The sequence below is a fragment of the Lepisosteus platostomus genome, chromosome 5 (genome assembly GCF_059453375.1).
Source record: "Lepisosteus platostomus isolate fLepPlt1 chromosome 5, fLepPlt1.hap1, whole genome shotgun sequence".
In the NCBI taxonomy this organism is placed as follows: Eukaryota; Metazoa; Chordata; class Actinopteri; order Semionotiformes; family Lepisosteidae; genus Lepisosteus; species Lepisosteus platostomus.
The window spans coordinates 56075163-56091412 of NC_142615.1; the positions used below are offsets into that span (position 1 = coordinate 56075163).

Sequence of the window (16250 nt, forward strand, 5' to 3'; positions counted from 1 at the left end):
CAGGTGATTCACTCCTCTTGACTAGGTGGCGCTAGGAAGTGCAGAGTTTATATCCGGCTGAAGAAACTCCTCTTTCTCAGCTCCGCTTCTCTATTGTTTTGAAGTTGCGGCCGCGCTAACGAATGACGTCATTATACTACGCGACCCTGCATGTACTTCAACTACGTGTGGGTGACTGAATAATTTTCTTTAGATAACGAAAGTTGTTGTTTCTCTTTAAAATAACTTCAGGTTCTGAATACGTAACGTCTTGTCGACTGTGTTTATGCTTGAACAGAGCACAGCCCTGACAACAGGATCTGTGAAGAATAAAAAATAAGTTGTTCTGTTTAAACTTCGGAAGTCAGTCTTTGTTTCTGACCGACTCTGAAGAAGGATGGCGGAGTGCTTGTTAAATCTGCAAACCCAGCTTGACTCTTTCATGCACGTTTTGCTCAAATCGATCGTGTATGAAGTGTCAGAAGTTTTTGGAAACAGGATGTCTGACTCCGAGAACGAGTTTCAAGACAAACTCCGCAATATCTCCCAGATCCTGGTGAGACGGGCCGTGTTTAAAATCACACAGTGTGTGGAGGACAGTGTCGGGAGTGAAATGGCGCAACTGAAGAAGGAAAACGAGAGCTTGAAGTGGAGATTGAAGCTGTGGGAGAAGGAGTCGGGAGCAGAAGGATATCAGGGACCGACAGATCATGTTGGATACACGCTTCCCTGTGAAGTGACTGCAGGAATAAAAGAAGAAATGGACACGAAACTAGAGCTGTCAGGTCAGTGTGGTGACTTGTATGTAGTCGGGATCTGTGCGAGTTTAAAAACAGTGTCTTTAACTTCCTCACTGGTGAGAGTATAGTGGAGAGATGCAGAGTGAAGTGGGAAAGACTTGTGTGTTGTAGCAACGGGATTTTTTACTGGAAACTAAACTGTTTTGTCTGGTTACGGTAATAAACACCTCGTTCAGATTCAGCAATTGTTTCACTGAATCAGTGAATAAATACAACGTCATTAGGAAAGAAAACGTATAGATATTGATTTTACGTCGTATTGGCTTTTTATATATTTACTGATGAATGTGTATATAACAATAATTTTAATCGGTTTAAGTATTTCAGTCCTCCGGTCCTCCTCTTCTCAATGCAGTCTTAATCTTAATGTACTGTAGTGTCCAGTCGGTCAGTGAGTCTGCATTAACCCCTCTCTCTCAGTGCTGTGTTATTGTACTACAGTGTCCAGTCATTGTGTCTGTATTAACTCCTCTCTCTCTCAGTGCAATGTAAGTGTACTTTAGTGTCCAGTCAGTGTGTCTCTATTAACCTCTCAGTGTCAGTGCAGTGTTAAATGTAGTGTGCAGCATTATGTGTAATGTTGTTGTGATATTATTCCAGTAGACTCGCATTTTATACAGCAGTTTTGGTCCTGACAAAGCCTGTATATCCAAAATTGCATATAATCAGAACACCATCCTTAAATGGAGCGGAGGGGCGGAGCAGTGGCTCTGTGGCTAAGGATCTGCGCCTGTGGCTGGAAGGTCGCAGGTTCAAATCCTGCGGCTGGCAGAGGAATCCTACTCCATTGGGCCCCTGAGTAAGGCCCTTAACCCTAACTGCTCCAGAGGTGCTATACAATGGCTGACCCTGCGTTCTGACCCCAAGCCTCTCTCCCTATCTGCTTGTCTCATGGAGAACAAGCTAGTGTATGTGAAAAGATAAATTCCTAATGCAAGAAATTGTATAGGGCTAATAAAGTAATCTTATCTTATCTTAAACAACTCATCTGTCACTGTACTAGCATGTCCATGTATATAGTGTAAATTACAATAAAAACAGTGATACAATTTAACTTTTCTTGTCTTGCTTTTTTTCCCTCTTTGTACTTATATTGATGTTCATGCTGCATGATAACTAGTGACTAGTTCCCAAAGAGCAGCTCAGCTGCGTGCTGTTAAGACTTGAATTTTTGGGGATTCCCACATCTTTATTTATAGTATTTGATTTTTTTTTCACAGCTGACTGGCTATACATGAATTTGTGTAAAAATACGTAACGTAAAATATGAGTCTGCTGTATTTTAAATCCTTTTTCAAGTTATGTGTTCAGAGATGAAGTGTGTTTGAATCTGTGATGTATATCAAGTTCTGAAAATGAGTTTTGAAAAGTTAATTTACTTACTACTGTTGTGTCATACAAATGACAAAGTTCAGGTGTCAGTGAAGCAGAAGTCTCTTTATTTCATATGCATATGGAAGTCTGGCTTCCAACCACCGGACTTAAAAATAAGTAGCTAAAGATGTTATTTTATACCTTTAAACAAACAAGTTACTATGACGCATTCTAAACAAATGATAAGACAGCAACACATGCCGATTAATTATATCTAAGTTGCAGACTAGACAACAGTTAGTTCTTTTCACATTCTGGGCGTACAGCCAGCTTACCAAATACATGCCCTTTACCTTACTGACCAAGAACAGGCAGCATCTTTAAATATTTGGGCACAAAGCTAACTTCAAGACACTAGACTGCATAGTTTGCAAAATACAAAAAAATACAAAAACAAAAAAATGATATTATCATCTCACTTCCCAGGTCTCTCCCTTATCTCTTCACTGCTAAATAACGTCTTTGCTATCTGAAATTTAAATTTTAAGCTAGTACTTTTTGTGTGGATATTACTTCCTTTTGAGCACTACTTGAAGCTCGTGTTAAAACTCAGGGCTCAATACTTGACCCTTTACTTTTCAGCATTTACATGTGTCCACTTGGTCAGCTTTTAAGGTCACATGGCCTCAACTGTCATTTCTATGCTGATGATTTTCACCTAGACGTCCATACCAAACCTGACAGTGATGTGGCTTTCTCTATTTTATCGAATTGCATCTCCGACAGAAAAAAACCTATGTGACTCAGAATTTCCTTCATCTTAACTGTGACAAGACTAGAGTCATGCTTATTGGCACCACCCACAAACTTTGTAAAACCAATGCTCTAGACCTATCCGTAGATAGTTCTGTACTTGAGCTTCAGTCTAAATTGAAAACCCGAAGATATTTAACTCAGACCTGACATTGGACCCATATGTGCAGCATATTGTCAAAGCATCTTCCTTTCACATACTATACAGCCACCTTTGAAGGTTTTATATACAGATGCAGCCATTCAAAACGCGTGAGGTACACCATGGTACAACATGGTGGGCGTGTTGCATCAAAACACGGTATGATGCAGTGTAACATGTCATATGACGTCATATCGGAAAGTATCCGGAATCACCTTGTAAAACTGCCAGGAGGAGCTATTAAAGGTTAACTCTCATGTACAGCATTTGAGCTTTTAAATTTAAACTGTGTATTACAGCATGTTAATCATCAGTCATTAAAAAGTTAGTATATTTTTTGAATGCAAGATTGTTCAGTTGGGCAAAAGTACACAACACAACCTTTATCATAAATATTTTAATTATGCAGAAATATTTTATGCATCAAAGCCTTTACCGAAGATATCACTAATAGTATTAATGAATGACCTTGGATAAGCTGTAAACTCAAAGTATTACGCTGGTCCACATTATTTGTAACCGTCATTTTAAATGAAAATACTTTTAATTTTTCATCGACAAAAAGTAACACCACAGCATTTCGTTGATCTAACTAACAAGAATGGGACATTAGCTAGACAATATGATAAAGGAATAAATGACTTTTTTGGTTTATTTCTTTAACACATTTATTTGAACATTTCCATCGATTGTACAAGCACTGAAAAACTGCCAAATCCCTAGTTCGTCGGGCATTTTCTTTTACTATAACAGACATAAAAGCTCCCTTGCTTTTAACAGAGCGTTTCATAATTTCTAACAACGAAAATGATTTAAACTGCGACACTTTTATATCAAGAGCTCAAAATATCACAAGGATCCTCAAGAGATCAACAAAGACAACAGAAAAAGATATGTGTATCAGATACTGTACATGAGAATCCAAGCTTTTTTTATCTACGCTAAGAAGTAGTCTTTAAAATTTCTTCATCACACAGTGAAGTCAAAATTCCGGGATGTGCGTATATTAGAAAATATAGGACTTCTTCGAATGTGTGTCAGGCAATCAGACTTTTGGACCAGAATTATCAGTTTTATTAAATGTCTTTTTGATACAATCAGACAAATGCAACATAAATTGTTATCTTTGTCTTTTAAGTATCTTAATAAACTATCAGCATAGCTTTCTCCCCGTTTAGATTTATTTTTCTTGGGATTTTGGGATCAAACGTGGGAAGATTAGATTGTAATCATTTTTATTTTTTAAATACATTTTAGGAAAGTGTAATCTATACTAAAAAGCTGTATTTATTTTAATGATTCCCTCTCGCACTCCAAAACATACTGGTAAGTTAATTGGCTTATGGGAAAACTGGCCCTGGTTATGTGTGTTTGTGTCTGTCTGTCCTGTGATGGACTTGCGCTATGTCCAGGGTGTATTCTGCCTTGTGTCCGTTGCTTACTGGGATAGGCTCCAAATCCTCTGTACTGGATAAAGAGATTAGAAAATGGATGGAAGTAAAGGCACTGTGTGGATGGAACTATACACAGTGTTAGAAACCCACTGTGAGATGGCAGCATCTCACTGAGGCTAAATTATTTTATAGGGCTGGCTTAAGGAAACAGCCTTTCCACCTCTCTTGCACATCAATAGCCATACCTAGTTAGTTATTTCAACAAATCTTAAGATGCTGGCTCTGTGGATCCGCATCAGCTATGTTTGTCCATTCCTTCAATTCATGTGCATCCAACACACAGTTCAATGCTAGCAACTACACAAAATCTAAAATACAATCCTCATTTCAGTATCTATGTAAACATACAGTCTGTTAACTTCATCATCTTCATCAAAAGTATGCCTAACCCCATCAGGTTGTGTTCTTGTTATCAGTGTATTCCTCAACTTTCCTCAAATTATCTTTTTCCTACCAACATCTCTAGTCTTATATCCTGCAATAACTCAGCCAACACTTAACCCCTCAAAAGCTGCATGTGTTAATTTCTTTAAATCACAAATATCATATGTAAATACTGGCCAAGTAATACTCTGCATGGTGGAATAATAGTTTATTTTAAAGGGAACTAGAGAAACTAGGAACTAGAGAAATCAAGAAAGCCATTTCTTTCTAGAATTAATAAATGCACATCCTGTTCACTGGGGAAATTAAATCCACACTTTAATATGCATCTTTAATATGTTCAGAATTTGACAGCGAGAATCCTGATCGGGATGCATTACGCCTGTCCTTGCACTGGCTTCCTATCAGGTTTCGAGTCAACTTCAAAATCCTCATCCTCATTCAGTACCTATCTGGCTTATTATCTGTCTACTCCCCACCTTTGTCCGTCTGACTCTGGTCTTCTAGCTGTCCTCAAGAACATCTACATTCTGTGGGTGACAGGACCTTCTCTAGCTGCACCCCAGAGCTCTGGATTTGTATCCCCAGTGATATCAGTCACCTACCCTGAGTGCATTTAAATCTAACCTCAAAACCTTTTTCAGACGAATTAGTGTCTGTATCTGCTTCATTTTCTAATTGTGGTAGCACTTCTAACTGCTTGTCTTTCTTTTATGTATTTACTTTGTAATCTGTGGTCCTTATAACTGTTTTTACATCTACTGTATTGCTTTATTGCTTTGTCACTCTTCTCATTCGCTCTTTGCTAAATGACTTTTCATACTAATCTGATCAATCTAACTGCTTATTTTCTGTGCTTTCTCTATCCTGTTAGATTTACAATTATTCTGAAATTTTTCTTCTTGAAATGACTCATTTTTAAATACCTTTTTTCACTGTTAATATCTTGCAGCAACTATGCGACAAAATATACACTTAGCTCAACCTGACAGTTCATCCTGCTACCAACATTGAATAAAAAAATCTTTAGATTTCTATATTTGTCTTTATCTAGTGGTTTCATTAGTGACACAGGCTAAACTTTCTTGGAAAAATGTATTTTATGTGTTGCGAAAAACTGACTTGCTTTAACAAAATATATTTACAGATCCTTTCGCCTGGCAATCTACCTGAATGCCCAACTATCTGTGAAGCCCTCCATGAAACCATGTTTGCTATTAATTCATTTGGATCTCACTGACAGAATTGCTGTTTTTTATGCGTGCTAAGTTTCTGATTCCTCACTCTGTTTCATGTGTAGAGATGGATAAGACTTTATTGATCCCAAAGGGAAATGGACGTACATGTTCATGAACATGTTTGCATGTTCTTTTGTAATATACACTTTTTGTGATTTTTTTGTATATCTAAGCAAGTGTTCCTGCATCCCTCTTCTGCACTATGTATAGTCATGGCTTTTTTCTGTTTGCTTATTTCAAAGTAACACCTGCTCCATTTCTAAAACTTTTTGCTCTTGTGCATTTTTGTATTTTTTACACCTCTAGCACTTTAACGTCCTGAATTTATATTTGCCTTAATTTGTAGGACGAATTTTTGTTTTAGCCTTAAAAAGCTTCAGTTTTCACTATCTTTTGTTTCTTGTCCTTCAACTGTTATTATTGATCATCGAAGTATTGTACTTGACATGACTTGATTCACCCTTTCCTGAACATCTGTGAGTGGCAGAGATAGTGCTGTCTCTGGTGCGATCTTTTGCAGCTGACATTTCACTGTTTTAAACGAATAAGAAATTAGATTGCTCATAAATCACTTATTCTAAATAAACACAGTGTAATTGCTCTCTGAAAATGTTTGATTTGGAGACCTTGATCGAAACTGATTTTAGATGTCAGAAAGGATTTATTTTCTCTGTGTATTTCTGTGTGCGTATTTCCTACATTGCTTTGTCGAGATTTTAACTTTATATTTAGGCTCAGATTTCAACTATAAATCTCACACTAATTACTAGCGGTAAATACTGATGTTTTGCTCCCTCTTACCACAAAAATCTATATGTATTGTATCTGGGATGACCTAATTTTTGTACGTGTACCTACTGTGATTCGGAAACGGAACGGTTAAAGATGGCGACAAGTCAGGCACCCAGAGGGAGGGGGAGAGGGGGTGCGTCTTCCTGCCTCCATAACTAAAATGCCAAATAGTAGTGGCTTAAGCGATGTACACAGTCATGTAACTGACAGTTTGAGGTAGCCTATCGTATAGATTTCGCTTTGTTGCTGATAGATTAAGCTTTCGAAACTCAGCCCCAAATTCATGTGACTGATTTTTCACCCTGTTTCATTGGTTAAACGCAATGATCACATGCACCACCATGGTAACTTGCATGTGTAGTTTTTAATTCAGTTTGAATTATAACTGTACGTACTGTCTTCATATTTGGCAAGGGCTTTAAAGAGAGGGCGCGCGAAAAATATTCGATGCCGTCGTCCTGGAAGAATTTGACCTCAGAACGTTTGACTAGCCTACTGTATGTTCCTAAATTAATATCATTTATGACCTTCTATTTATATACCTTCTTCTGCTCCTCTTCTTTTTATGCTCAGCTACTAAAATTTCCCTTTAGCGGTAAAATTTCCTATAAATATTCAATACTAAGCGGATTAAAATGTGCACAGTAAAGAGATTAAATGATTAAATCTTTTCACTACCGACTAATGCACCATGAGTGCCCGTCGGTACCGTGCATTTTGAATGGCTGCATCTGTATAATAAAGTTTATTATTATTATTATTATTATTATTATTATTATTATTATTATTATTATAATAAAGGTCTTGTCTTCTTGTCCTGTGTTTTCAGGCTCAGAGGCCAGTGTTCTCCCTGATGCTGGGGAAAGGGCTCCTCTTGAACAGCAGCACAGTGAGGAGGAGGAGTGGAGCTCCAGTCTGATGCAGGAGACAGAGATCACTGCTGCAGAAGGGAAAGAGACACTCAGTGAGCAGCACACAGAGAGCAGACAGAGTGTGGAGGATCTGGACTCTGTGCCCATGATGAAGACGGAGCCTGAGAGTGGGACACCTGGACTCTTAGTATGTGATGCTTTTACAGAGAAGATTAATAATCAGGACACGAACAATATGTCACAAGGTTGTAATGAACTTTACTGTGTCTCTGTACAAGAGCTCAAAGAAGAACTGAGTGAGTTTAATCTTACAGATAAGGACATGGAGCCCCAGTTGATTGACCCCGCAGAGCTGAAGAAGGAGCCCCAGGTGATTCAGACTGCTGAGCTGCACACTGAAGGACACGATGGAGAAAACAAATCTCAGTTTCAGAACAGAGAGCAAAATCATTCCATGAAGGATTTGCAGAATAAGAAACCCCAGCATGATCAGACAATGAGGAAGAATCACTCAAAGCCTTGCTCAGATGGAGTGGACAAACTGCCATTACAACACAGGGATGAGCAGCCTTTTTGTCAGTCTAGAATTTCAAAAAACCTTCGCTCAGGAGAGAAATCTTTCACTTGCCGTCAGTGTGGGAAGAGTTTTAGTCAGTCACACAACTTAAAAAGACACCAGGGTATTCACACAGGAGAGAGACCATTCAGCTGCAATCAGTGTGGGAAGAGTTTTAGAGACTCAAGTGCCTTAATAGTCCACCAGCGCATTCACACAGGAGAGAGACCATTCAGCTGCAGTCAGTGTGGGAAGAGTTTTAGTCAGTCAAGAACCTTAATAGTCCACCAGGGCATTCACACAGGAGATAAATTATTCAGCTGCTGTCAGTGTGGGAAGCGTTTTAGTCAGTCACACTACTTAAAAAGACACCAGCGTATTCACACAGGAGAGAGACCATTCAGTTGCAGTCAGTGTGGGAAGAGTTTTAGAGTCTCAAGTGCCTTATTAGCCCACAATCGCACTCACACTGGAGAGAGACTGTTCAGCTGCAGTCAGTGTGGGAAGAGTTTTAGTAAATCAAGTAACTTAAGAGCCCACCAGCGCACTCACACAGGAGAGAAACCATTCAGCTGCAGTCAGTGTGGGAAGAGTTTTAGTCAATCACATGACTTAAAAAGGCACCAGCTTGTTCACACAGGAGAGAGACCGTTCAGCTGCAGTCAGTGTGGGAAATGTTTTAGTCTTTCAAGTAACTTAAGAGCCCATCAGCGCATTCACACAGGAGAGAGGCAATAGAAAACACTAGGGAGGAGATCACACACCTATCTACATCAGTGGAACTGCAGTGGAGAGGGTCAGCAGTTTCAAGATCCTGGGAGTTAACATCTCAGAGGACTTAACCTGGACCCACCACACTAAAACCATGGTCAAAACAGCACGGCAGCGCCTATTCTTTCTCCGTAGGCTAAAGAGGTTTGGCATGCCATCACATATCCAGGCCAACGTCTACAGGTGCACTATTGAGAGCATCCTGACTGGTTGCATCACTGCCTGGTATGGGAACTGCTCCGCCCGGGATCACAAAGTACTGCAGAGGGTGGTGAAGTCAGCACAGCTCATCACCGGCTGTGAGCTACAAAACATCCAGGATATCTACTCAGTTAGATGTCTGAAGAAGGCCAGGTCCGTTCTCAAGGACCGCAGTCATCGCAGTCACAAACTATTTTCCCTCCTACCATCCGGTTAACGGTACCAAAGTATTCGGTCCAAGTCCAACAGACTACGGAACAGCTTCTACCTCCAGGCAATCAGACTGCTAAATAGCCAACCTCCAGCTCCTTTAGCAAATCACCTGTAATGGCTACATGGACACACAGTTTTCACTGTATTCAGCATAACTGCACTACTTGTATATATTGCATACACCATGGACACATAGCAGCTCTACTCATATTGAGTTTTATTAAATTTCTATTACATCTGTTATTATGTAACCTTATTTTCATAATCTCAATTTTGTGATTTTTGTGTTTTTGTGATTTCTGTGATTCTTGTGATTTTTGTGAGCTTGCAGAAAAGACATTTCATTGCCAGCAACTACTGCTGCATGCTCTGTTGTTGTGCATTTGATAAATAAACTTTGAAAATAAATTGTTGCAGTCAGCGTGGGAAGAGTTTTAGTGACTGAATCACCTTAAGACACCACCAGCGCATAAGATAAGATCACTTTCTCACATTAGGATTTTGTCTTCTCACAACACTCTCACTATGAGGCCCACAGATAGGAAGAGAAGCTAGGGGTCAGCATCTCTGGTGTAGTTGTGGTTAAGGGCCTTGCTCAGGGGCCCACCAGCATAGGATTTCTCTGCCAGCTGTGGGATTTGAACCAGCAACTTTCCACCCACAGATATACATCCTTAGCTACAGAGCCACTGCACCTAATCACACCAGAGAGGGACCTTCCAGCTGCAGTCAGTGTGGAAAGGGTTTTATCCAGTCAGGTGACTTAAAAATACACCGCTTTAGTCACCACTTTAGTTTTTGATTTAATCATAGTCTTAGTCAAGTCAACTGAAATGTCTATTAGTTGAAGTAGGTAACTGCGTCAGCATGTGACATCTGTTAAAGGTTCCTCAGCTGACACTTTGCGTTTTCTTCTCTTTTCAGCATGGAACAAACCTGTACTTGTTCCTAAAATGTCTATTAGTTACTTTGTAGTCACCCACTTTTGATTTAGTCTAGTCAACTAAATGTTGACTATAATTACTCTTACTTATGGTTGATTAGAACAGAATTGGTTCTAGTCATGCAGTTTACTTTATGTGTATAATAACATGTATAAAGATTTACATGTTAGGATGAGCGATTATATGAGCGATTACATTAGGATGAGCGATCCCTCCTCAGCAAAGGGCTCAGTTTTGTACCAGTTCCAAGGAAGCTGGACATCCCCCAGACCAATGTCGACCTTAACCGCTTTTACCGCAGGATCCGTCTCAGAGCACATTTTGCCGACAATTCCTCTTCACAGGCAGCTGATAACAACCCGGTTATTGATGTCATTAACAACATTAATCCCAAACAGAGCTGTTGGACTCCCTCCTCTGGCCGTTTTCCACCAGTTGATTATTTCATCAACCAATGCACTAATCAAGCTCCCAAGGCACTCTCTATACCCAGTAAACATAGGTCTAACCTCACCCAAGGAGAAAATCAGGCGCTCCAGTCTCTTCGCAACAGGGATGATATCGTCATCAAACCAGCGGACAAAGGAGGTGCTGTTGTGGTGTGGCATAAGGATCTGTATGTCTTTGAAGCCTAAACAACTAACTGACACTAACTGACACTTCTGCCTACCTCCGTCTCCAACAGGACCCTACCACTGACTACCAAAAGGAAGTGGTATCCACCATTTCCCTTCTTATCAGCGGTAACGAGCTCCCCCAGGAGGCGAACCGGCTCATCATGGAACATCCACAGGTATCTCAATTTTACCTCCTCCCCAAAATCCACAAACCGGACACCCCTGGACGGCCCATCGTATCAGCATGTAACTGTCCAACTACTTACATCTCAGCCTTTCTCGACAGCCTCATGAGACCGCTGGTTGAAGATCTTCCCTCATACATCAAAGACACCAACCACGCGCTCCAACTTTTCAATGGTTTCCAATTTCAGGGTACCGAATGCCACATTTTTACCATGGACATCACATCTCTGTACACCGTCATTCCCCATAATGATGGCCTTACAGCCCTCAAGCACACGCTGGACAAACGCACAGTGCTTGATCCACCCACCCACACCCTGGTACGCCTTGCAGAATTGGTCCTCACACTGAACGCATTCTCTTTCAATAATCTTTATTACAAAAAGGTCAGTGGAGTTGCCATGGGCACCAGAATGGGACCCAGCTATGCCAACATTTTTGTCGGCTGGGTAGAAGAACGCTTCTTCGCTTCCTACACTGGCTATGTCCCTGACTTCTATAAACGATATATTGATGACTGCGTTGGTGCCGCCACATGCTCCAATGATCAGCTTGAGTTCTTCCTGCACCATTTCACCAACTTCCACCCGTCCCTCAAATATACGGTTAACATATCTTCCACCACTCTTCCGTTTCTAGACATCCACTTGTCTACCAACTGTCCACTCGAAGCCCTCGAAATGTACTCATTTTTCATCAACAGAGAATACCCCAGCAGTGTGATTGACAGGGCCCTTGCCCGAGCCAAAAACACCCCCCGGACCATCAACCTGATCAGGAACTCTCGCCGTAACAACCGCATTCCTTTCGTGCTTCCTTACCACCCTAACACACTTCCTATCCCCAGGACCATTAACCACAACTTTTCCATCCTACAGAATGATCCCTCCATTGGGGCCCTCTTTTCTGATCGCCCTATCATCTCATATCCGCCGACCACCTAATCTGCGTAACCTCCTTGTTCACAGCTCCCTTGACCGCCCTCAACAACCATCCACACCAGGCACTTTCCGTTGCAACAGAGCTCGCTGTATCACTTGCAAGTACACAGCCACCACCACACTCATTCAAGGCCCCTCAGGACAATTCCGGATCACCCAGACAGCATCTTGTACCTCCAGCAACCTTATTTACTGTATCTCTTGCAGTAAATGCCCAGCCATCTACATTGGAGAAACAGGAAGGAGACTCGGAGACCGCTTCAGAGAACACGTCAGGGCTATGAAGATTAAAGATCTCTCCAAGCCCATTGTTTCTCATTTCACCTCTGACGGCCACGACCACTCTAATCTCTCCGTCTGTGTTCTCAAAGACGGTTTTCCGAACTCATACATCAGAAAGACCACCGAAACTAAAATTATTCTGCAGCTAGGATCACACATTCTCCCTTCCCTTAACGACAGACTACTGTTCTTTTAAATTTTCTCCATTCATTGGAAGTTTCATTTCACACCTCTCTGCACCCATTCTGACTTCACACCTCTTGATTGGCCTCTCTTTCTGTCCCCTGCTCCCGCCTCTCACTCCTCCTCCCTCCCAACCTTTGTTCTCCCGCTACTTTACCTTTGCCTACTGCCCTGTCTCTCTCACACCTGAAGAAGGCTCCACGGCCGAAACATTGTGTTCTCTTTCTTCTTTTTTTCAGCATGGAATAAACCTATAACTTGTTCCTTTTTTAATCAAAATAATATTAAGACCTGTATGTATTCAAATAGTATTATCATTATTTATACTTACGCATCAAAAGACGATTGCTGAGAAAAACATGACAGTATTTAACCTAAATGGCAAACAACAAATATCAGCAATGCATTGTGGTATATAACCAGAAAAGATGCTGTGTTAGATGTGTTTTCAATTTCAATTATATATGCATTTATTAACGTTGTCAATATTATTACGGTTGCAATTTAACCATGGTGAGAATCCCTGCCTGTCATACAAGAGAGTGGGGTTTGATTCCCGACAGGGAGCTAAGGAGCTTTTTCTATGACCTGTTTACAATTTAAACTGTAGTGTGAGACACCTTTCGTCTACAGAAATCTATTTTTTTTAAAGGAGATGAATTGGTTATAACAACACAAAACATCAAAGTGAAGTTGCTTTTCAGCAACTCCTTGGCTACATGGGAATTTTGTTTTTTTGACAGTAGGGTCATTTGCAAAATTAAACAAGGAATTGATTCACTCCTGTGGAATACTGTATAAAATGGAAGACAGGTTTGATACGGAAACAACTACACACATTTTAGTTTTTTTTTCCAATTGTACTCCCATCAAAGTGACATAAGAAAAGTCATTGTCAGAAGTGGGATATGAAAACAAGCCACCAGGGGAGACGGCTGTAATAACGTCACCAGAAATATATTGAAAACAAATGGGCTGTCACTAAGGAAATTCATAGAGAAATACAGGTCCCACCATAAAACACCATAAGGAGTGCAAAACATGTTAAGTTATTTCTGTACTTCATCAGTGTCGGTAAAAGAGGGACTCAAGGACACAAAGACTCTAGTTTGGGATTCAGGCTGAGAAAGGGAAGTGTGACTTTGGACACAGGGCATTGCAGAGAGGAACAAATGGCGCAACGAAACAAAATGCCAAAACCCCAGATTGAACCAGGGACCTTTAGAGCATCAGTCTAAGGCTTTCTCAGCTGAGCTATTTCAACCTCTGTGTACGATCCAACCTCTGCTGTCTGCAGTAGCCTCCCAAAGTTCCAGCATGAGTGCACGAAGAGGAGTGGTAGAGTGTTACTGCAATGTCATTCAGAAGGGTAGTGATCCAGCTCAGCTCTCTGAGGTTTGGTAGATACATCTTCTTCATGAGTAATGTAGGATCAACGTCTTCAGGCTGGAGGAAGGGCTTGCATTTTGGCAGTAGTAACTGACTGAGTAGTGTCTTCTAGGACCTGGTCTTATCAGGTTGCTTTGCCACGTTTGTCAGTTCTGCTGAAAAGACCTGTCTCTAGGAAATTTAGGAAGCAGAAGAATGACTATGTGAAAGGTGACATGATCTGCTGGCTGTTTGATGTGATCATGAATGACACAGGAAATTCGAATTCTTGCAATAAAACAAAACAAGATCCATAAAACACTGGTGGGAGTGCAAAATGTGAGAAGATAAAAAGACACCTGTTTCTGCCCAATTTCAAACAGGGGATCTTGCACATGTGTGATGAACGTGATAATCACAATATTACAGAAATGACAGCAGCATTGAACATGGCGAGACGTAAAAGATTGTTAATTCCCTTCAAATACTCACAGTGTGTTTATTCTGCTGTATTAATTTACTGTGCTCATCCGGCAGTAACAAACCTGTTATCTACACACTGCTCCCAGGTGACTCCACATTCTACAGCTCTCTAGCAAAAGAGGAAGTCAGACTACAGAAATGGAGAAAATCTCCTCTTCAGAATGTGGAAATATATTCCTGAGAGAAGTCGTTTCTTGAAGTTCAACACTCTCTGCAAGTCACCCATTCCCACCTTGCGCAGTGCAGTGGTTATCACATTCTCTTAACACACCAAAGGGTTTCAGTTTGAAAGCGGGCGACACTTTTTGCACATTTGTCACTGCTGAGGTTGCTTTATGGGTCTATTTTCTATACTGTGCTGATCAATTGGAAATCAAATGGCAAAAAAGACCCATTCCCACACCTAAGGTCAAATATTAGGAATCAAAACTGCTCGATTGTATGGAAGCACACAGCTTTATAAAGATGTCCAAGTGCAAGATCTTTTTATTCATAGAAGACCCTATTTATGTTATATGAGAAATATTAATATTAATACAGAATCTTTTTTCACCAAATAAATGGGCTTCCTGACTTCAGAAAGCCTTCTAGACAAATACTAAAAGAGCAAAAATTCCATTTGGTCAAAGAAATGAAAACACATACCCTACCAAACCGTGAGTACAGGCCATTCAGGGTGATAATACAGAAACATTTATAATTCAACAAATAAAACCTGTCAACTGGTAATCACCACTTATCATAAAAAATAAGTAGCAATACACAGTAGGGGACTCTTGAGTGCAAGTTAAATCCATGCAAGAAGGGGGTTTAGTGTTGTATTTCCAAATCAGATATGCAAATGAGAGATCTGGCCCAGCCAATCTCAAAGCTCCCTTGGTCTGGAATGGAGCTGCTCCCCTCTTCTAGTTATTCACACTGGAGTTAGGTTACATATTAGCACATTTCATCTAACAGTTGCTCCAGAAACAAAAACGTAAACAAATGACCTGGAATGTGACCACACCTATTAGAATGTAGTTCAACAGATAACTTGTAAACCTTGTCATAAGATTTTTTTTGTTCTACAAAATATACTTTATTCTGCAAAAAAAACATCTCAAAAGGAACATCTCACACATATTAACACTCCATGTAATAAAAAACAACGGCGGAACGGAGATTGATTGTCCGTTATCAATCTTTGCAAGTGGGGGCGAATTTGCGCAATTAACAGAGTCCCTCCAAACCTAGCACTTGCTATTGTCCTTTAATCCCTGTATAGGGCCCAAAGTCCTTTCCAGCGCTCCCTCGCCGTGGGGAAACCCCATTTGGCGACTAGGCGCTTCGTCCTCCTCCTGAGGTCTGATGGGCTCCCGCAGCGCCCGACAGAGGTTGCAGTAGAAGATGCAGTCGAGTTTCATGGGGAAATGTGGGACATCTCGACCCCCTTCCTCGACCGGCTGACACATCCGTGATGTACTCATACTTGCCGCCCCAGACGAAGCCGAAGTTCATCCCTTGCAGCGCTCGTCTGAGTCTGGCCGGCAGCGTGTACACCACCGCCAGGTAAACCAAAGCCGGCAGGATGTCTGCTTTCAACACCATCACTTTCCCTGTGTAGGACAGCGACCGCGTTTTCCACAGACCCAGCTTCGCGTTCACCTTGGCGATCCTCTTGGTCTAGTTGTTGGTCTCGTTGTCCTGGCTCTGGAAGGAAACCCCCAGTATTTTGAGG

The 16250-nt window shown here is 40.9% G+C and overlaps 1 protein-coding gene and 1 non-coding gene across 3 annotated transcripts; one reads left to right on the forward strand and one right to left on the reverse strand.

Annotated features, from left to right (window-relative positions):
* The first annotated feature begins 213 nt into the window (after positions 1–213).
* On the forward strand, positions 214–9942 carry LOC148669784 (uncharacterized). 2 transcript variants are annotated; one of them, XM_088632464.1, is made up of 2 exons: positions 214–764; positions 7746–9942. In XM_088632464.1, exons 1-2 carry the CDS (start codon positions 377–379, stop codon positions 9080–9082), a joined length of 1725 nt encoding a protein of 574 aa, XP_088488590.1. In that variant the 5' UTR covers positions 214–376; the 3' UTR covers positions 9083–9942. The 2 variants fall into 2 exon arrangements, with proteins under 2 accessions (XP_088488590.1, XP_088488591.1); XM_088632465.1 differs by lacking the exon at positions 214–764 and having other exon boundaries at positions 7837–7975; positions 8103–9942.
* Positions 9943–15093: 5151 nt separating this feature from the next.
* LOC148669785 (U7 small nuclear RNA) lies at positions 15094–15151 on the reverse strand. The gene has a single exon (XR_015938918.1). It is a non-coding gene; the product is annotated as a U7 small nuclear RNA (small nuclear RNA).
* Between the last annotated feature and the right edge of the window lie 1099 nt (positions 15152–16250).